Here is a 23378-nt window from a genome sequence, read left to right as displayed (position 1 = left end):
CTGAAATGAGTGATAATGAAATAATCGTGTATTGGGGAAGGAAGAAAGAAAAGGGGAAGAGGAATCAGTGGAGTGCCAGAGACACGAAGACTGGCAGCATTGACCTGGACACTGTCCCACTCGCCATCCATTTTCCAAATGCCTGAAACAAAATTCTCTAATATATAAATACACTTTTACTTCCCCCAAATTACATGAAGCACACTGAAACATATGTGAAGTTCTTCCATTTAACTTTTTTTTTTTTTTTTTAAGATTTATCCATTTATTTTAGAAAGAGAGTGAACAAGTGTGAGCAGTGGGGAGGGGCAGAGGGAGAGAGAAACCCAGACTCCGCACCCAGCCAGAACCACGTAGGGCCCAATCCCTTGACCCCAAGATCACAAACCCTTGTCAAAACCAAGAGTCCGATGCCCAACTGCCTGTGCCACCCAGGTACTTCTTCCATTTCTTAACTCTTGATAAGATCATATTTTCCTTGGTTCTGAAAATTAAGTAGGAATGCCCTTCCTTCCTTTCTTCATTTGTTTTTAAAAGATTTTATTTATTTATCTGACAGAGAGAAAGACGGCCAGCGAGAGAGGGAGCACAAGCAGGGGGAGTGGGAGAGGAAGAAGCAGGCTCCCAGCAGAGGAGCCTGATTTGGGGCTCGATCCCAGAATGCTGGGATCACGCCCTGAGCCTAAGGCAGACGCTTAACAACTGAGCCACCCAGGTGCCCCTTTTAAACTAGATTTTCCTGAGGTGCCTGGGTGGCTCAGTCAGTTAAGTATATGACTCTTAATTTCGGCTCAGGTCACTATCTCAGTCAGGGTCATGAGACCGAGCCCTGCATCGAGTTCTTGCTGAGCGAGGAGTCTGCTTGGGATTCTCTCTCCCTTCCCCAACACCCTGCCACTTCCCACCCCCATGAGCTTGCTCATGCACGCTCTCTCTCAAAACAAAAACAAAAACTAGATTTTTCCTTTATTCTAGATATCACAATTGTTCTCTTCTCACACTGGTGTTGACAAGCTTCTTGCAAAACTATCGATTTTGGTCTTTTTACTTGCAACTGTAAACCAAAATCCTACTTCTTTCCATACCATTTCCTCCTGTCCCAACTTTTATAATACCAATTCCCAAATTGTACCAATGTCTGCAGTGCCCTCTTTTGCCATAAATCCACCAAATTCTCTTTATTTATCTACCCAAAACAACTGCTGAAATCCGTGGATTGTTTCCTCCACTCTTGGCATCACCAATTCCTTTGCATCTCCCAGGTCTCAGCTAAAATATTTTATCAGAGAAGCCCCTTCCTTGTCAACCTAATCTAAGTAGGTTTCTTCCTTCATTATTTTCTATCACTGTATCTCATTATGATTCCTTTCATAAAATCATAACTTGTAATGCCACATTTGTTTATATATTTGCATTTCCATTGCTTTCTCCACTAATCTAATACCCTCAGAAGTTTAGAGTGCATGTGTTTAATAGGTGTTCAATAATTATTTATTTATTTTAGAGAGGAAGAGAGAGGAGAGAGAGAATGCAGAGGGAGAGGGAGAAAGAGAATCCCAAGTAGGTTCCACACCCAGTGTGGCGCCCATGCGAGGCTCAATCCCACAGTCCTGAGATCATGAACAGACCAAAACCAAGAGTCTGACGCTCAACCAACTAAGCCACTCAGGTGCCCCAGTGTTCAATAATTTTTAATGTAAATTATAAGTAAAACAAAAAAGAGACCCAGTCATCAGTGGGCAGCTAGATACATTTTCACAAAATGAGCACATCCATATAACCAGCACAAAAATAATCCAACGTCAAGATAAAGAACTTCAGCATGGCCTCTTCGAATGACAATCTTCTGCTCCTCAAGAGTAATTCTAGTTTCTAACATCACAGGTCAGTGATTTTTGTTGTCATTGAAGTTTGCTTGAATGAAATCATAAAATATAGGCACTTTTGTGTCTGGTTCTGAGATTCATCCAGGTTGTTATGTGTAGCTAGTCTACATATTTTCATTACTTGACATGTTCATTTTCATCACTCGAGAGCAGTGCTATTCAAGGTGCAGTCTGTGGCCCAGGGCTGGTCCACACCCTGTTTGCCACGGAGCTGCAGCGCCACCAGTGCAAAAAGTGTGCGTGAGCATTTAGAGACTTTTCCAGTTTGACACTGTGTGTTACTTATATTATACAAGAGTTTTATTCTAATAGCTAGGGCAAAAAACTCTGGTCCTTCACCACAGGTAGGTTAAGAAAGCACTGCTGAATACAGTGACTATATTACAATTTACTTATCTATCCTACTCTTGATGGACACTTGGATTGTTTCCAGTTTGGGGCTACATTGAAGAGTAGTGCTGTGAATATACTTTCTTAGATCTCCTCTGCTGGGTCAAGCTTTAGAATATACTGCCAAATAGTGTTTCAAAGTGTTTATACCAATTTACACTCCCACTAGTTGCTCTACAGTTGTGTCAACACTTGCTATTGTTAGAGTTTTAAAATTTAGTCATTCTTGTGGGTGTGCGGTGGTCTCAAGGTTTTATTATATGTTTTCTGGATGACTAATGAGGTTTCATATGACTACTGGTCATTTGGATACCTCTTTTGTGAAGTGCTTGTTCAAGTCTTTTGCCGATTTTCTATTGGGTTGACTGACTTTATTTGTATGGATTTGTAGGACTTTTTCATGTATTCTGGATAGAGTCCTTTCTTTATAGATGTGTTGCAAATATCTTCTGATTTGGTGGCCTGCTTTTTTACTTTCTTCTCTTGTGAGCTCATTTTAACAAAGACCGATTTGTCAACTTTTCCTTTAAGATTTGATTTTTATTTTGTCCTGTTTTAGAAATCTTTGCCTACTTAAGAAATGTTTGACTTAAGATAAAGTCATGAAGATAATCTATCTCCTTCTAAAAGCTTTATTATTTTACCTTTCATATTTAGGTCCTTATCCATCTCAAATTAATTTTTTGTGTATGGTATAAAATAGGGATTCAGATTCATTTTCCTTCCATACAGCCATACAATCGATCCAGTATAACTTATTAAAAAGTACACTTTTTCCCCACTGCACTTCAACATTACCTGTGTCATAAATCAGTTGACTATATATGTGTAGGTTTATTTCTAGACTCTTTATTCTATTCCATTAGTCTGTCTCAGTCAAAATTTGTTGAACGAGTGCTACCATTTGAGAAGTCTTATTTAACAAAGATTAGAGTGGATACTATTTTCTAGTATTGGCTATTCTGCTGTATGACTTTCCATAAGTAATTTTAACTCTCTGCTCTTTCATGTCCTCATTTGTCAAATGGGGTTAATGCTCCTGTGTCACAAGAATGCTGGAAAGATTAAATACAATTGTTCTTTATAAAATATTATACAAACACAGTTTGTATAACTATAATTTACTTGCTTCATCTTAGTTTTGATATCTTTAAGATATCTATATTCTCTCCTCTGAAATCATATCTTTAAGATATCAATATTCTCTCCTCTGAAATCATGATCTCCAAAGGTTGAGAAGAAAAAAAGTCACCAGGAAAGAGGAAGAGAGAGAAAGCAAACAGGCTTGCTGTGATAGTGAAAATAAGGAAACCAAAATAAGGTAACACTCAATTAAAAGGGAGAGAAAAACTCAGGAAATTCTTTGGGATCTCTTTATATAGCCCTTACTTCTTAATTACAAATTCTATTACTGTCCTGCTGCTTTTTTTCTCCTGTGCAAACTGTGGAGGATTTCACTTTTGTTTGGTAAAGGTATCAATTTCCTCACATCTTTTCGTTCAAAGCGTCAACAACTGATCTAATCAATGCCTGAGAACGTCTGAAGGGAGAATACTGCACACCAGTGAGTCCTAATCTGGTATTGTTATCCCAGGGTAGTTCTAATTTCTTCAAGAAGGTTTAGGAAACTTGTCCTATGAAAATTTGATTTCAATTCTATAAAAAATGAAAGACACTCATAGACACACACACACATATGCACACACACAAGTATACACACACTTACCTAAAAATATAGCTACATCTCAGGTAGCATTTGACCCTGTTTCACGCTGGTCCTTTTCCTTACCTCTACCATGGTTATTTGTCTTACCAAATTGTATATGTTCAAATATCTCTGTCTCCTTACAGGCAAAGATAATGTATTTTACCTCTGCATCTTTTTCATCAAACATGGTGCTGGGCACAGAGTAATAAATGTTTTTTTTTTTAAAGTAATTTACAAGGGAAGAGATAAATGTTATAAAATAGAGTGCTGTAACTCTAAAAAGGCTAGAAATCTACCGCTCTAAACAATGTTATTAAATGTTTTAGGCTTCTAGAGAATTTTTTAATAGCTTTGACATTTTTAAAAGATTTTATTTATTTGAGAGAGAGAGAGAGAGAGAGAGAGAGAATATGAGTGGGGGTAGGGGCAGAGGGAGAGCAGACTACACGCTGAGTGGGAAGCCCAACGTGGGGCTTGATGCCAGGACCCTGAGATCATGATCAAGACGCTTAACCAACTTAGCCAGCCAGGTGCCCCAATAGCTTTGACATTTTAAAAGGTATCATAAACTTTTCCTTCTTCCCTGTTAACTTTGGACTTTTTCTCCTATATATTTCTTTATATCACACTTCATTTTTCATTAAACAAATATTTATTGAATGTGTACTCTGTCCTGGGTTATGTTGGTTGCTTAGCAGAAAGACTATGCCAGTGAGGTCAGACATACTCCCAAAGATCTAGAACATATGGAATTTGAAGCATCTATGCATTACTGGAGGGACTCTTACTTTTAAACATATAGAAAATATAGAGAAGAATATAAGTAATGTAACAAACAGCTGTATATCCATCTGTGTTCCTATGCCTGATTTTCTTATTAGACTGTTAGTTCTTTGAGGGCATGATGCTTTCTTCTTCTTGTATCTTATATGCCTAATGTAGAATGAGGCAAATATTGGGCTCTCAGTCTTTACTGAAAAGATGATTCAGCAAAAAAACATGGCAGAGCTTGAAGCTTTATTTTTATTTAATTAATACCATGTCCTTTTCCCACATTTCCTTTAAAGTCTCTAAAATAATCATGGCACTAACCTCTTCTGTTACAATGTGACATTCCCAATTAACTCCTATGGACAATCACTGTTTTATCTGATTCAAATGCCTCTTTTGACTACTCAGATACTTGTATTACTTCTCTGTTTGTACTTGGTTGTCTGGCTCTACCATGTCTGTTGGTCCTTGTGTCTTCTCGTTACATTGCATGGATAAGCTGGGAAGCACTGCAGATGGGAATGTGTGCTAAGTAAGGGATCTCTACATTAACATGCTTTCCTCCACCAACAAAGAGATTTAGCAAAGTGTTAAAGCAGGAGGAAGACAAGACCATTTCAGTTAACTTTTCTAGAACTGACTTCAGGTCTTGCTAAAGGATCCCTTGACTGTCTTAAACATTATACTACCTTTAGGAAAGGGAGAGAATGGGCCACGGAGGGAAGAAGGAAGTAAGGGAGACAGAAGGACACCATGTGGATATAAGGCCAGCTACATTTCTTACTGAATGGAAAGGAATCTCCAAATTAATCTGCTGATGGTACCAGCAGGCAGGCAGGAATTTAACACTGAGGCAGGAACCTAAAATGGACAAACGGCACTAATCTGCTAAGCCTCACGAAAAACCTAGTCATTAATTTTCGTTTTTGATGAATTGTATATGAACAGTGATAAAAATACTTAGTAAAACAGTTAAAACCAAAACCAAACATCTGTATTTTCTGTAACAGTTGAGCTGTGTAATAAAGATCTTTAAAGGTGAAATCCCAAGGTCTGGAAAGGTATAAACTAGCACTCTTCTTCTGAAGGGCAATTTGGCAATACATATCAAAAACCCTTAGAGTTTTAAAAAAACCCATTGGCCCAACAATTTCAGGAATTTATCTACAAAATTTTACAATAAGAAAATTCACTGTATTACCATGTAAAATAGCAAATGACTGCAAACAATCTAAATGCCTACACATAAGGAATTTGTTAAAGGTTAATAGATCTTTATGAAGGAATATTCAAGTATAAAAATACTTATTAAGTATAAAACGACTTATGAAGAGTATTTCTTCATAAGGCTTTATCAACCTTTGACAAAGAGGAGAATAAATTGGCTGTTAAATTATTTTTTGGTTGCAGAACTCTTTTTATCCTCCAAAGATATCTAGTTACAACCTAATATAAAGAGAAAAAACAACAGCAACTGCAACAATCAAAGATGCTCTTTTAAAAGTGAGAGTGGGGAACCTGGAACTCATCCTACTCCTAGGAACTCTACGGCTTTAAGGAACATTTTGAAAACCACTACTCTTCAAGAACATTTACTGTGGGAAAAAAGGTCAAGATTACAAAATGACTGCATTTTTGTATAAAGAAATTATTTATATGTTTATATTTATGTATTATACAATGAAGAATGGTTAGAAACATATACATCAAATGTAAACAGTGCTTATCTTTGAGTAGTGGGTTTATAGATGATTTGTAATTTTTTATTGCTTGTATGCTTTTTTCCCTTAGATCTTCTACGATGAACATGTATTTTCATTATAAAGACAATTATATTATTTTTAAAGTTAAATTTTAAGGTTGGATTATTCTGTACAATAAGTTTTCAATATCCCTTTATTTCAATTGGTATTTTAAAGTATTAACAATTCTTCAGGTGCTTGCTCAATTGGAGAAAGATGCCATTCATCTGACAATTGAGGCGTTATTAAAATCCAAGTAAATGGGCTCTTATTGACAAGTTTCTCTGCATTCTTATTATAGATTTTCCTTACACTAAGTTGTGGGTACCTCCCTATGCTCTGATTTCTGGGTCTTTTCACATGCTGTTCAATTTCTGAGAAACGTTCATCTCCCCATCTGTCAAACAGTTCCACCATTCTCAGTCATCCTATCTCAGGTGACACCTTCACATGTCTTCCCTGACTATGCTAAGTATTCTCAATCATTGCACTGTTTCTCTCTCAGCACTTAACACAATTTGAATTATGTATTTGTTTACTTATTTATTACTTGTCTCACCAACAAAACTGAAGGCAGAGACTATGTCTATTATTTGCCAACTTATTACACAATGCCAGCATAATACCTACCAATTGGCCATAAATATTTATTGACTAACTGAATGGCCAAATGTTTGCTGAAATTTGAATTTGGAGACTCATGGAGACTCAATGGTTTAAAAAACAAAAAAACCTTTCCCACACTCTTGCCTAAATGGGTTGGCAAGATCCTGTTTTCAATACTGTTTAAATTTCCTATAACTTCAGTAATAGCCCAGAGTCACAATAACTGGGCACATTTTATAATGGCTTTATCTACAGATCCACAACTCACAGGAAGCCCTAGGTCTGCAGAGATGTCTGCTTCAGGACTACTGATCCTTTCTCATGTATCTTTTGGAGCATAAACTTTCTATAACCCAGAATGAGTAATTGCTGCTTCAACATCTTCTAAGGCTTCTTCCAGCCCCACTATTACACTAATGAAGGCTAATCTCAACTTACTCATTTTTTATTACATGTCATTCTGTACATATACTGAAGTGCAGCCATTGAATTATAATAAACCCTTTTGGTCAGGAATCTGAACCGTGTGAGCTACTATTTTGAGCACAATTTAAATAACAGGGGCTCCAACAATGGCAAACCAATAGTCTCAGAAGAGCTCTTGCAACTAAATGGAGAACTTAAAAACACCAAAACAAACAGTGTAAGAAAAATAACCATAGAAGGTACCAAATAAGCATAGAGACATAATATTTTAAATACTTCCAAATATTTGGTTTCAAAGCATAAATGGAGCATGTGGGCTTTCCACATCTTTTCCTGCCAAGTCTCAGGAAAAACTGACCATACTACAGTCATCTAAAACAGCTGTTAGTACTGATCTTCAAATATTTGGTTTCAAAATATAGACCTATTTGCACTTTAGAACTCAGATGCCTGCATACTCCCACTATAGCCCTGCACTGAGATAATCCTCTCAAAGCAGGCTGCTGGCAAAAACAGATCTGTATTCATGGTGAGCACTGCTTCAAATGCACACAGCAACATGTGAGCCTAAGTCCTCAAGTCAATCGTCAGAAAAGATAATTAAGGCTGGCACCAAAATACTTCGTTTCTTTCTTTTTTCTTTTCTTTTCTTTTTTCTTTTCTTTCTCTCTCTCTCTTTCTTTCTTTCTAGGCAGGGGCTCAATTTCACTCATCATTTAAGGTTAAAGAAAGAGCGTAAATGTGAAATGTTAAGATTCTAGAAACAAGGAAAAGAGTTTATGTCCACTTGGCTTACAATTTTTGCCTTCCTTTTTTTTTTTTTTTAAAGATTTATTTATTTCTTTATTTGACAGAGAGAGACAGCCAGCAAGAGAGGGAACACAAGCAGGGGGAGTGCGAGAGGAAGAAGCAGGCTCCTAGAGGAGGAGCCTGATGTGGGGCTTGATCCTGGAACGCCAGGATCACGCCCTGAGCTGAAGGCAGACGCTTAACGACTGCGCCACCCAGGTGCCCCAATTTTTGCCTTCCTTAAACTAAGTTTCTTGTTTAGCATTTTGTTCTTGTGGGTACTTAAATATAAACTATCAAATCTGCCTCACTTTGGGCTGCTATAAGGTCTAAGCCACAGAATAGAATCTTAGTACAGAAAAAAAAACTTTCCCACGCTGTGGTGTAACTGTATTTATTTTCTAGGACTGTGTACAAGTATGGATATCTAGTTGTAGTCCTATATTTCTGACAGTTATCTAATACTGTAACACTCCAGGGATGATAGGGGATACACACAGCATCTTTTGCTCTTCTGAGCAGACATCAGTTCTGATTGATCAATTTTAACTGGCCTGATTTCTCTTATCTTTTCTTTAAGATGGCAGTCATTGTAAATGCCTATAACTTTATGAACCATATTGTCTTACTTCCCTTCAAATCTTACCATTTAAATCTTGTTCCTGAAAGAGACACTTAAAAAAACGCAGGTGATAGTACAGCTGGGAAAAGGAACTATATTTGGCACCTTACAAAATAATAATCCATAGTTAACTAATTGGAATTAAAAATTTAAAAATCTATAAAATACAAAAAAAATGAAATAGTCCATCTTCATCCTATTTTTCTGGTAAGTGCTACACAAATGGAAAGCAAACATTCCTCCCTTGCAAGCAGTTCTAGGGATGCCCCAGACCAATTAAATTATAGGTAGATAAGAATATCTCTCTCAACCTTACCTCTTTATGCACCTTCCAACTGTCTACCGTCACATTGAAGAGAGCTTTGAGGGCCTCAATGGCACAGTCTGTCTCCTGAGGTGAGAGAGGAGGTCCATTATGGTCTATGGCCGATTCATATTCATCGGTCCACTTGATGCTAAAGGCACTTTCCAAGATCTGGGTTAGCAGCGGTAGTCCCTGGAGCTCATAGCGCAATTGTGACCTGATGTCGGTGTGCAAAAGTGACAGGAGGAAGAGCAAGCGCAAATCAAAGCACTTAATGTCATTGATAAACTTTCGGTCCTTGCACTTTCTCAGGAGGTTACAGAGCTTTGCAGCAAGGTTAAGTTCCAGGCTGAGCTGCTGTGCCATCTGACTGTTGAACACTATGTTACACAGACATTTTAATGACTCCACAATAACTGGGAACTCTGACACCTTCTCCAAAGAATCATCCGACTCATTTAACTTGGCTAATCGCAGCAGTATCTGCATATTTTCCTTGGTTGTTACAGGAACTAAAACCTTTTTGTCTCTGGAGAGAATGCGGAGAACTTCCAGGCAGGACACTTGACATGTTGTTGGGATGTCCTTTACGAGGACTTTAAATACGCCTTCACAGAGTTTCTGAAAAACAAGAATGAGTATGCAAAAATCATTACTTGGCTTAAATGATTTAAAACAGTATACTTCTCTACCGATGTATGTAACAAGAGTCAGTTTCTGGCTAGAAAAGATTTTTACGTTTTTTTTTAAGTCACAGAATGTTAGAACTGAAAGAGACCTTGTATTTGTTGCACTTCTTTCACTTACAGATATGGAAATTAAAGGCAGAGAGGCTGTACTGAGCCAGAGTGGATCAGTCAGGTCTTATACAGCTTTGTTCTCAACAGATTTTTAATATCAGACTACATATGCTATTAGGATAAAGGCAATTAGTCTGAATCATAGCTGATGGACCCAAAGTGTACATATGTGTCTTGCATTTTTTGAGTATAATTATTCCTATCATTGTTAAATTTAAGAACCACTGATGATTCTTTCAAAATTCAAGGCCCAGCGTTCTTGTCCATAAACTGTAGGTCTGGGTCTCTCAAGCTCACACCTGTGAAGCAAGCAGGTATAAACTGTTCTATTGCTGACCATTTCTGTACCTGTTACATTTTATAAAAACAACAGCAACAAGGACTAACATCAGATTTTACAAAGTTTGTATTTACCTAACATCAGACTTTAACTCTTTAAAAAGAGGCTGTCTGTGGGTCAAGCATTATGATCTTGGCAAGAATCCCAGGCTGTGTGTACCTTCTCAGTACATCCTACTTGTACAGCTATGAAGTGCCAGCTTTAAATGTACAGTTGACCCTTGAACAACAGGGGTTTGAACTACATGGGTTCACTTACACGTGGATTTTTTTTGATAAATACAGTATTGTAAATATATTTTGTCTTCCTTATGATGTTTTTAATAACACTTTTCTCAAGCTTTCTTCATTGTAAAAGTATGAATACAATAATACATAACATAAAATATGTGTTAATTGGCTATTTATGTTATTGGTAAGTCTTCTGGTGAACAGTAGGCTATCAGTAGTTACGTTTTTGGGGAGTCAAAAATTGTACACAGATTCTTTGACCATGCTGGGGACTAGCACTCCTAACCTCCACATTGTTCAAGGGTCGGCTATATTATGTTCTCTAGATGGAGGTGGGAAGGAAATTAACTTGACAAGCTGAAAAAATTTTATAACAATGTCAACTCTAACCCTGCCATCTATGACAACTAGAAGGGACTTTCAATGTCTTATTATCATTGTTAAAGCATTTTTAAAAAAATGAACACAAGTTTGGGGGGTAGAGTAAGTGTAATGTGCCCATTATAGAAATATAAAAAAAAGGAAAATTTTCTCCAATGTCTGATCTTTCACATCCAAACCAAAAAAAACAAAAACAAAACTACATTCAATATACTACTTCCTATGTACTATATTCCTGGGGGTGGAGTCAGATAACCTTTGCTCCCACATAACTTTACTCAGGAGAGAAATCATCTACATTGCTGTTTAAGAAACATGTAATTAATAAGGTATTATAAAATATTATATATGTGAATTTGGGAGTTCTATATATCGAATTAAAAAGACACCTTTTACCTCCTTCCTTTTTAAACCAAAGAGAACGACAGCAACAATAAAATACCCCCAAAATCTACAGACAATATGGGTCCTTTCTTGCTCCACCTTCAGAGCCAAGAAAGAAAAAGAGCAAAGCATGAAGACAAATAAGAATAGACATGGCTATAAATCAAATGGATTGAAACTCTCGGACATAAGAAGGCTACGTGAAATTAGAGAGCCTACAAAATTCATAGTTAAAAACTACCTCATCTATTGGCTTCCTGGAGTTCAACGGGCAACCAAAGACAAGAGTTCTAGTTTTAAAGCTCGGTTTTCAATCATAGCTGTTCTTAAACATGCCATTTCTTTTATAGATCTGTCTCACATAATGACCGTTAGGTAGCTTTTTGCTATAGTTTTAATGTATCTTGAAAATTAAACCCCTTTTTGGATAATGACTCTTTCCTCCCTGCCTTTTTTTTTTTTGTATTACAACTCAAAAAAAAAAAATCAAAGTCATACCTAAAATAATACAAGTGATAATTAATAGACACACTTATTGCTGTACTCAATATAATCATTTTTAATCAGAGAACATTATAAAGAGCAAATTAATAAATCACATACATTTGGATGAATCAGAAAAATTTTGTTTTATATATGTACACCAGGCAAGAAAACTGATGAAAGAGAATTCTTTACACTTTCTCCATCTCCTGGAGTGCATGTTCTACTTCTGTGTTTCAAAGGTACTGTTGTATTTCACCTTTATTTTTGCTCTAACGGTATTTTTCTATGCTGTATTTTTTCAATTGATTTTACTCTTCCTAAAACATGCTCTCTTCTCTTCAAGCACTTTTCACAGCTCCTTGTTGCCCACAGAACGCCGCTGAAATGAGCCCATGCTCCCTTTTCTACTGCTATCTCTGTCACACACCACTCCCCTTCTTTTTCAGCTGCTTCAAACGGACTCCCAGGCCTCTGACCGTATGTCCTGAGCCTCACCCCTGCTGCTCCTTCCATGGCATGCCCTGCTACCGTGTCCACCTGTCAGGAGCCCACTCTTTTTCTCAGGTTTAGTTTGAAGACTGAAGGGTCTATATGCTTCCCCAGTCACTCCCTCTTTTACTAAGTTTTTGCTTTTGTGTAGAGTAAATCGTTGGGGCAACTCACTCTTTTCCCAGGCTCCTTGAGAACAGAGGCTATGTTTCACCTGTATCTCTGTAACTGGCTCAGGTGTGCTACGACTATTTTTAAGTGCAAGATAACCACAAATTCCCGAACTTAAAACCTACCACCTGACTCTCCAGCATTTTCCAAAGAAAGACTCCTTTGTATTCCTCCTCCACCAGGCATCACTTACTATCAAGCCTTCTCTTCCTCTCTTTGCAAGTACAACAAACTGTCATTACATTATATGTTAGGTACAGACTGTTGTTATTTGCTTTCAAAATACTTATTTATACAAACTTCTTTTCATTGTTCAACTCATATATATATATGTGTGTGTGTGTGTGTGTGTGTATTAAAGATTTATTTATTTGTTTGAGAAAAAGAGAGAGAGACAGACAGAAATAGCAACAGAGAGCATGAGTGGGGAGGACAGGGAGAAGCAGGCTCCCCGCTGAGCAGGGAGCCTGACATGGGGCTTTATCCCAGGACCTTGGGATCATGACCTGAGCCAAAGGCAGCCGCTAACCAACTGAGCCACCCAGGCGCCCCCAACTGATACATATTTTAACCTGAAAATTATTTTGGTACCTTTAGGTTATCATGGAACCCATTTTTTTCCATCAAAATTAGTGGAAATATTTTCTGATTTAAAAACTTTCACTTAGAGGTCTGGTTCTCTGTAATGAACTACAGTCATAAAGCAAAGTCTAGGTATGCTTACAAAGTATAATTACTAAGAATCAAAGAGTCTGAGACGCCCTTTTAAAGTGGTCATTAGCTTAGCAAGCTATGACTATTTCTGTAAGTTAGACTGCAAATCCAACAGCATAAATTCAAGAGTGAGATCCCAAATGGCTCCCCAACGTTAATACCAGTACTGCTAAAAAAGGTTAGTTTCCTCCTGAACTGAAACCCGGGAGTCTACTATAGCAGTGGTTCTCAAACTTCATCATGTATCATAATCTGCTAAAGGGACTGTTAAAACACTTGGTTGCACTTCACCCCCAGAATTTCTGATTCAGTAGGTCTTGAATGAGGCTCCAGAATTGCGACATTTAACAAGTTCCTAATTGCTGCTGGAGCCACACTCTGAGAACCACTGAACTATGGTTAACAATGGACTGACATAACGTGGATGTTAGATGGTAGGGGTTAACTGAGAGCAATGGACCAGATAAGCATAGAAAAGTAGGCAGAGTTGAAAGCCATTAGCACAAATACCTTAACTTCTCTTTGACTGTCCTGAAGATGTACAAGGGTGACAGGGATAGGAATGGGGTGTCACTGTCTGGTCACATTACTTTTCTTATCTTAAATATTAAAATACTCCAGGGGTGAAGTATATTACTTGTTTAAGGTCAGTGGTCCTGGGCTTGAAACTTGTTCAACTTACCATGGACTCTAGAATCAGAGCAGTGTTGTGATTAAGGGCATAGGTTCTGGATTTAAATTTTTTGTATTCAAACCTTGGCTCTTCTACCATTTTCTAACAGTAAGACTGTGGCAAACTTGGCCTCCCTGGGCTGCACTTACTATAAGAGTTAATGACATCCACATGGATAGCACTTAGAATAGCACCCGGCATGTGACAAGTGTTCAGAACAGGTTTTACGTATTATTATTATTATAAGATAAAATCTCAAGGTCCACAGTTTAGCATTTAAGATCCTCCAACCTGCTTTTTCAGGTTTCTCTTTCATACTATGCCCCTATCAAACCCTCCTCTCTAGCTATATTTCTTTCCAAATTATCTCACACTGAGCTCTTTTCCTTTCTTACTGCCTCCCCTCTACCTGCATCAGTTCCTCTTCCTCTTCCTCTTCAACTATTCAAGTTTTAACCATTCTCCAAAGCTAACCTTAAAATTCACTTTTGATATAAAATTTTTTCTAACCACTTCAGCCCCCAACATTCTTCCTCTCCAGGGAATACCCAAACCACAATTTGTAGCAATCGTTTGGTGCTCATTCTTCCTGTTACTGCTAAAAGCTTTCTGATGACAGAAAGCCTTTTTTTTTTTTTTTTAAAGACACAAGAAAATATATACTGAACTGGCTTCTGAATCAGAAAGAGCCAGGTTTAATACCACACTTTCCTACTGTATAATTCAGACATGCTATTTAACTTCCTTGAGTCTCACTTTCCCATTTGTAAACTAGAAATAATATCACCCATATTGCATAAGGCTATTTTGAAACAGACTCTGGGATGTAGTAAGTACTCTATAAATGGTGATTATTATGTTTTATTTCTTCATAATCCTTTTAGCCCTCAGCAGAGCAACTAGCACGGAAGTTAGCACCTACAATATAAATGGACTAGATTAAGTTCTTCAAATCTCAAGAATTAGTAGAGATCTATTAATGTTGTCTTGACACTTCTCCTTTCTAAGAATGAAAGAGTAGTAGTAAAGGCTATTTTGTGATTGGACTAGTAAGATGGTTTGCCCCATTGGGTAAAAAAGTCTTTTTATATGAGCAGCAGAAATTACAGGTCTTCGTATAAAGTTCTTTTTTCTGAAGACATTCAATTACTTATACATATATGTGTATGTGTATTATTGTTTTAAAAGATTTATTTTAGAGAGAGGCAGTGTACATGTGCACCCATGTATATGAGGGGGGGAGAGGGAGAGGCAGAGGGAGAGAACCTCAAGCAGACTCCCTGCTGAGTGCAGAGCCCGCTGCAGGGCTTGATCCCATGACCCTGAGATTATAACCTGAGCCAAAACCAAGAATCAGATGCTCAACTGACTGAGCCACCCAGGCGCCCCTATATTTATGTTCTTTAAAATGTAAAATGCACCAAATATTAAAGAAAATAGAAAAACATTCACAATTATACTAGCTAGTATATTTTATGTGCAGTAGACAGAAGGATTTATTCTTAGTCAATCTACTGATTATCAGTAACATATGCATATTGCTTTAACATAGTTACAATCATCATAGTGTCTATCATTCTGTGTTCTGACTTTTTAATTTTTAATTTAATTATCAGCAGTTTTCCACGTTGCTAGAATACTTATAAAAATAATTTTAGGGTGCCTGGGAGGCTCAGTCTGTTAAGCATTGACCTTCAGCTAAGGTCACGATCCCCGGGTCCTGGGATCGAACCCTGTGTCAGGCTGCCTGCTCAATGGGAAGTCTGTTTCTCCCTCTCCCTCTGTGCTGTCTTTCTCTCAAATAAATAAATTAATTAAATCTTTAAAAACTTACATTGTTGGTAGAAATGCAAGTTGGTACAGCCACTTTGGAAAACACTGTGGAGGTTCCTCAAAAAGTTAAAAATAGATCTACCCTATGACCCAGCAATTGCACTACTGGGTATTTACCCCAAAGATACAGAGGTAGTGAAAAGAAGGGGCACATGCACCCCAATGCTTATAGCAGCAATGTCCACAATAGCCAAACTGTGGAAGGAGCTGAGATGCCCTTCAACAGACGAATAAAGAAGATGTGGTCCATATATACAATGGAATATTACTCAGCCATCAGAAAGGATGATTAACCAACATCTGCATCAACATGGATGGAACTGGAGGAGATTATGCTAAGTGAAATAAGTCAAGCGGAGAAAGACAATTATCATATGGTTTCACTTATTTGTGGAACATAAGGAATAGCATGGAGGACATTAGGAGAAGGAAGGAAAAATGAAGGGGGGGGAAGCAGAGGGGGGAGATGAACCATGAGAGACTATGGACTCTGGGAAACAAACTGAGGGTTTTAGAGGGGAGGGGAATGGGGGGATGGGTTAGCCTGGTGATGGGTATTAAGGAGGGCACATATTGCATGGAGCACTGGGTATTATATGCAAACAATGACTCATGGAATGCTACATCAAAAACTAATGATGTACTGTATGGTGACTAACATAACATAATAAAATTTTTTAAATTAAATTTAAAAATAAATAAATAAATAAACAAAATAACTTTAAATCAATGCATTCTTAAATGACTTCTGTTCTCAGGAATCCTCTAGTATGATACACAGCAGAATCCAGAAAGAGGAGTGGACTTGTTAGCATCAGAAGGGGTGGTTTCATAATTTTAATAATTATAGTGATATTGTTTGCTTATGTGGTATACAGTTTACAAAAACTACCCATATATATCCTTCAATCTAACAAATGCTCACTAAATACTAAATTATTGCCTAAGGACCCTTAACTAAGAAGTAGAAGGCCAGTCCTTAATCTAGATCATCTGACTCCAGCATGGTTTCCACTGCAAGTCAATGATTGTACCGTTAGCTGTCTCTCATTTATTAACTGTAATCTCGAGCATGACACTTCATTAGGCCTCTTTCTTCATCTATACCATGCATTAAGACTCTGTAAGGCAGTGCTTGCTTTGGCAGCAAATATACTAAAACTGGAAGGCTCTCTAAGGCAACCTTCTTTCAGCTCCAAAATGGTAAGCTTTCACTATGAATCCGTAAAACCAAGATCAGCTTTGGCTTTAGCCATGAGACAAGCAGAACTTGCTATAAAGCATATATACGCATTCGAATGATCTATCATGATTTACATACAGTTTTAAAAAGTGATTTCTAAAAATATTAAAAAACTATAAGTCAAGTTTTATACACAAAAAAAGTCTTTGCTTAAAATATAGTCATCATAATTTACTATACTCTGGCAACCCAAAAGGTAAATCCTACTCAAAAGTGTCTACAGATTGGTACCAGTTCACAAACTGTTACTGGACTATGTTAGTAAGGTACACAAACTGAAATAGGTAAAAAAAAAAAAACTGAGTTTGCATTTAGAAATACTTACAGTAAAACCAACTTTGATGCGACCATCAAAGGATATGATTATTTCTTTTAATGTTTCATTTTTACTGTATTTTATGAAAGCACTAGTCTAACCACAAATTAGGGAAAAATTAACACAGACAAAAAAAACCTTGGCCCTTCACCACAAGTAATTTAAGAAGCACCGTTCCAGAAAATGCATTTTATACTGTATAAATTTTCTTCAACTCTATGACCAAAGTAGTAAAACTAACTCAGATCCCAGAGTAATGAGGGAATAATATGCTACAAATATGCTTATCTAAGATTTAGTTTAATTGCTGGGCATTGTGTTGAAAACTGATAGTTGTCCACCAAAATCCATTTTTCGCTTCTTATATAGTAAGAGAACTGTGGCAAGGCCCACGACTGCCTAGCTATACCACATTCCTCAGCTGCTCTTTATGGCCATATGACTAAGCTCTTGCCAATGGAATGTACGTGATCATATGGTATGCCATCTTTGGGTTTGGGTCTCTAAGACAGTAGGCATACCTTCTCCATTTTCTTGTCTCATTCTGTGGCCCAGAACCTGGAACTGGCAGCCCAGTTCAGGCTGGGACAACACCCAGATGGTGAAGCATAACTTGACAACTTTGAAGGAAATAGGGCAACTAAATAAATTTATGGAGCAGAGTCACCCACCTACCTAACCAGAACTGACTGATCACCTCGGAACTATTACTTGAAAAGGTAATAAAACACCAATATTCCTTAAATCACTTCTATGTTGGGGTCCCTGTGTTGCAACAGCGTAGCTTTAAACTTTAATAAAACACACCTCTGATATACGATGTCTCATCAATACCTCATACAGAACCTCTTGTACCATCATTCCATAAGTAACAGAAGTTATATTTCACCTCAATGACTAAGCAACTACCCTCTATATCTAATATCGAGAGTTAAACCAAGTTGGCCTAGTTGTGCCATGGCTGGTTTGCATCTTCACTTGTTTATCTATTTATTAATTCATCAAGAATACACCAAGTGTTTATTCAATAAATCCAAGGCAATGTCCTTGGTACTGGGTAGACAACAGCAAACTTCTAAGGAACTTAAAATTGAACAGGGGAGAATTATAAAGAAATACAAGCCATGGATTAGCGTGACAAGTGCTCTGATAGTCTAAGCCAGAATTTCTCAGCCTGAGCCCTAGAGACATTTTGGACTGGATAATTCTCTGAGGATATGTATATTATAAGATATTTAATAGCATCCTTGGCCCCCACCCACTAGATGCCATTAACACCCTCTCAGTACCACTACTCAATCACAGCAATCAAAAATGTCTCCAGAAACTGCCAAATGTCTCCTGGGGAACAAAATCACCCCGTACTGAGAATCACCGATTTAAGTGTAAAAAACTATGACAGTACAAATCTAAATCCTATGGAAGGGAAGTAGACCAATTCAGAGAAAGACTTCCTAAAGAAGTGGCATCTAAGGTGAGACCAGCAATGTACGTTCAATTCCCATTCAGTCACTTAACAAATGCTTGAACGCCTACTACATTACTGTGTTATGTGATAGGTGTACACTGGCGAACAAAACATAATTCTGTTATGTGTTATGGGGCTCACAGTTTAATGCGGAAGATAAAAAATGTAAATGTTTTAAGAAAAATGAACAGGATGGTATGATAGAAAATAATTGGAGAAAGGACCCACTTTAGACTGATATTTAAGCCAAATTCTGAAGGGGAGATGATGCTAAATGTGCAAAGAAAGAATATTGCAGGCAGAGCCTGGTGTATTTAAGGTCCTCAAAAGCCAGAGCAGATGATGTTAGTGGCAGAGTGCACTGAGACGTAACTAGAAAGTAAACTGACACCAGATCACGTGGCATTTTATAGGCTGTGATAAGGAGATTAGACTTAAATGCTATGAAAAGTCACTAAAGGAGTTTAAGCAAAGGAGAAATACAACCCAATTAAAGATTTTAAAAAATCACACTGGTGTGGAAAATGGAGGGGAACAACTGCAGCTTCAACTAGAATGGAAACAGGAGAGAGGGAGAGAGGTGGATGGATTTGACGCATATTTTTGAGACAGAACTTGCTGTTTGTGGGGGAGAGGGAGGTTTCTGGCTTGAGCAGTATGGTGCCATTTACTGAGAAGAGGATGCCTGGAGGAAAAACGAGTTTTGGAGAAAATTATGTATAGATACATTAAATTTGCAATGCCTACATAGATATCAGGTGGAAAGTTGAATGTATGTGGCTGAAGCCTTAAGCAGCCATCAGGGCTATGTCTTCTCTGTGAGTAAAGGTGTCCGGAGCTATAGGAATAGATTGCCTAGAGTAAAATACATAGAAAACAGAGGGACTAAGATAGAGGCCTGAAAAATGCCAACACTTAGAGGCTGGGAGGAGGAGAACCTGATAAAAGAGATTAAGAGCTGCAGCTAGAAGCAAGAGGAAATTTAGGAGTGTGGTGTTCTGGAAGACAAGACAGGGAAGTATTTTATAGAGGGAGTAGTCAACTGTTTCAAATGCTGATGAAAGATCAAGTAGCGTAAGGATTTGGCAATGCTAGATCACCAATGACCTTGATAAAAGCAGTTTCTGCATAGTATTTGGGAGATGAGAAAGTGCAGAGAGAAGTACATACCTTTCAATACATTTGACTATAAGGAAACAAATAGGATGGTAATAAGAGGGACTATAAGATCAAGAGAGGTTTTTTTTTTCTTTCGTTTTAAAGAGCAGATATACTAGTCCATGTTGTATGATGAAGAGACTGAAGAGTTGGAATTAATCCAGAGGGAAATGGGGAACTTATTGCAAGGTATTAAGCAGGGGGATAACATTAGTTTTGTGCTTTGGAATTATCATTCTGATGGTAATATGGAGAATGCACAAGAAAGGGAACAGAACCAGAAATGGTTAGTAAGGTGAAAAATGATGGCATGAACTAAGACAGAAACAGAAAGCTAACAGATTTTTAAGGGATGAGGCCTGGCTGGCTCAGTTGGTAGAGCATGTGACTCTTGATCTTCGGGTCCTGAGTTCAAGCTGCACACTGAGCATAGAGCTTACTTTAAAAAAAAAATGAAATCAAAGAGATTTTAAGGAAGTAGAACTCATTGAATGATTGGCAGAATGACTGGATGTCAAGAGTGGAGAAGGAAGAGACAAGGAGCCTCTCAGATTTCTAACCTGGACAACTTGGTTGATAGAGGTTATCAGTCATTCAGGAGATAGGGGACCCATTTCCTAAAGCTGGTAGCAAAAAGCAAATGATATTGCTTGGTAGACATTTCTCCATAATTGTCCCACAGTGGACACCTCAAATAAAATACACCTAAACTCATTAACTAGAAGGGGTCAGATCATAAGTCCCCCATAAGTCCACCTTTCCAAAAGTCATACTCTACTACTTATTGTCACAATATCCTTGATCTGGGCCAAGAAACTTACTCTCTACTACGTCTGTGAACTTATGTGCCTTTTCTTATGTTACTTCCTGTACTTAGAATGTCTTCTTAAACCCTGACCTTCCCAATATTTTGTCTTGTATCTTCAAGGTAAATGTCATCTTTGTAATCTTTAGGAAGTAACCTCTTCTACCTCTACCAGTTTTATAGCACTTAACACACCTCTGACCTTGAATTATATTTATGGAGACTTCTTATCTCTTTCATCGCTTTGGGGGGGCAGGATTTGTCTGATATTATTTCTTTTTGTTCCACAGGTACAAAGATGCTGTCAAATATGCTGAATATAGGGGTGCCTGGGTGGCTCAGTCGTTAAGCGTCTGCCTTCGGCTCAGGTCATGATCCCAGGGTCCTGGGATCGAGCACTGCATCGGGCTCCCTGCTCAGCGGGAAACCTGCTTCTCCCTCTCCCACTCCCCCTGCTTGTGTTCCCTCTCCCTCTGTCAAATAAATAAATAAATTCTTAAAAATAAATATGCTGAATATACACATACACATATACACATACATATATACTAAGTGCTACATCTTCAAAACACTATGTGTTAAATATAGAGTAGTATGTCCAGAGAGGTCATTAAAGCTCTGGGCTTAATTCCTAGGTGCCACTTATTTATAATAAATAAGTAATAAGTTGGTCAACTTTTTAAATTTCCTTATCTGTAAAACAAGTATGATAGTACCTACTTCATAGGGTTGTTGGGAGAATTAAATGAGACACTGTGCATGTGCTGCCCTAGAATAAAATAAATACCCAATAAACGTTAACATTATAACTATAATGCATATGCCATATATAGTATTACCATAATTTAGTAAAAGGCTACATGCTGTAATAAAGAATATGACTTCTAGGGGTGCCTGGGTGGCTCAGTCGGTTAAGTGTTTGACTCTTGATTTCGGCTCAGGTCATGACCTCAGGGTCATGAGATCCAGCCCAACATTGGGCTCCATCCTGGGTGTGGAGCCTGCTTAAGATTCTCTCTCTCCCTCTCCCTCTGCATCCCACCCACACACACCCCCACCCCTGCCGGCTCATGTGAGCACTCTCTCTTTAAAAAAAAAAAAAAAAAAAAGAATATGATTTATGACTTCCAGAGTCAGTCTTCATTTTGCCATTGTTTTTACCTGTGAGATCTGGGCAAGTTACTTGGTTTTTCTGAGCTTCAATTTCATTATGTGTAAAATGGGGATAATACACATTACAGTGTTGTTTTAGTAAATGAGATGATGGTACACAGTAAGAGCTAAAATTGTACACTTCTAAGAAGAAGACCTATAATTAAAGATCTCAGCCAACAGCAGTATCTTGAAGAAGGCTTGTTTTTCTGATTGAAATAATAAGCCTATATGTAGATTTGACATGTAATTTTCTCTCTAACATCAGTACTTATTGAAAGGAGTTAATGAGCTGAGACTTTAAAAAATCTTTACTATTAGTTGGGAAATACAGGTAAAGATTTATAGACTGGTTTAGAATAAAAATGAGCCAATGATCGAATAACTAAACCAAAATGAAACAACAGTGAACAGAGTAAGTGAACATTGCCAAAGACATGGACTAATGTCTGTTTTATTTATAAGAAATAGGAAAATGTAATAACTTTCCAGTTCAAGCTGGAAAGAGGGGCAGGGTATACACACAGCACAGGCACTGAGTTCAACTTGGCAGTAACCCTATGATAACTACAGGCCAGAAAACAGCTTAAGAGCCAAACAAAATGAGTGTAATTGACAGAATCAGAATATTAAGAGTTAGAAGGGGTTATAGTGACTACTTAATATTAGCAAACATTAGCAGTGCAAAAGTTTCTATAAAAAAGTGGATATTGGGGAGAATAAGTCTGAGAAACTTATAAAGCTTACTAAAGTATTAAAGACTGTCAGAGTACTATGGAAAAGAAACCTGTTTAATTTTTAAAAACGGATACTTCCTTTATTTGTTTGACCACAGAATCCTTTTAAAAAATAATACCTAATATACTCAGGACTAGCAAATATTTCTTTTATTTTACAGATACGAAAACTCTGAGGGAGGCTACATTGTTTGCTTAATGCAGCTCAGAAAGCTACAATGGGAAAGGGGGCTCAGATTCTTACCTCTCAGTCCTACTCTCTACTCATTCTACTGGTATCTGATGATATATAAGAAAATAAAGCAAAAGTGGGTGTTCCAACATTCAAAGCAATTCTGGGTTAAGCTAGGCCTATGAAAGGAATTATTGAGGACTGATTTTTTTTTCTCCTTCAATAAACAGACTTAAGTCCTTAAACATGGTTCTATTTATTATCATGTTTTTATTATTATTTAATGTCTCTGCTCTTCTATTTTCATGGTAGTGAATACCTATTCTTAGAGTCTACTACTTTCTCTTTAGTAAGAATGGACTCCCGCCCACCCACTTTTTGTCCATTATGTCCACAACATTAACCATATGCTTGATTTATGCTCTCACTCCAACCAGTGCTCCTATAGTGACGGGATAGGACCCTGCTCTTAAAATAGACTATGCACATTCATCTGGGAGATGTGGCAGAGTGCCAAGGATACTTAAAGTCACAGGACAATCCTAGTACATCCTCTTTAACCACTGGTTTACTAAAAGATTT

General features: G+C 37.5%; 1 protein-coding gene across 5 annotated transcripts in view; it reads right to left on the bottom strand.

Annotated features, from left to right (window-relative positions):
* The window catches only part of RIC8B (RIC8 guanine nucleotide exchange factor B), a 102763-nt gene that overhangs the window by 56753 nt on the left and 22632 nt on the right, over positions 1-23378 (bottom strand). For all 5 annotated transcript variants that reach the window (XR_572131.2, XM_008705656.2, XM_040637419.1 and 2 more), the window contains exon 3: positions 9257-9865. Coding sequence is in view for 4 of the 5 variants with exons in the window: in XM_008705656.2 (XP_008703878.1) it covers positions 9257-9865 (609 nt within the window). In the remaining variant the exon portion in view is untranslated. The remainder of the gene's footprint in view (positions 1-9256; positions 9866-23378) is intronic.

Source organism: Ursus maritimus, unplaced genomic scaffold (assembly GCF_017311325.1).
Source record: "Ursus maritimus isolate PB19 unplaced genomic scaffold, ASM1731132v1 scaffold_21, whole genome shotgun sequence".
NCBI classification, from domain to species: Eukaryota; Metazoa; Chordata; class Mammalia; order Carnivora; family Ursidae; genus Ursus; species Ursus maritimus.
Note: the sequence above shows the minus strand (reverse complement) of the source record. Positions and strands in the feature narration are given on the sequence as shown.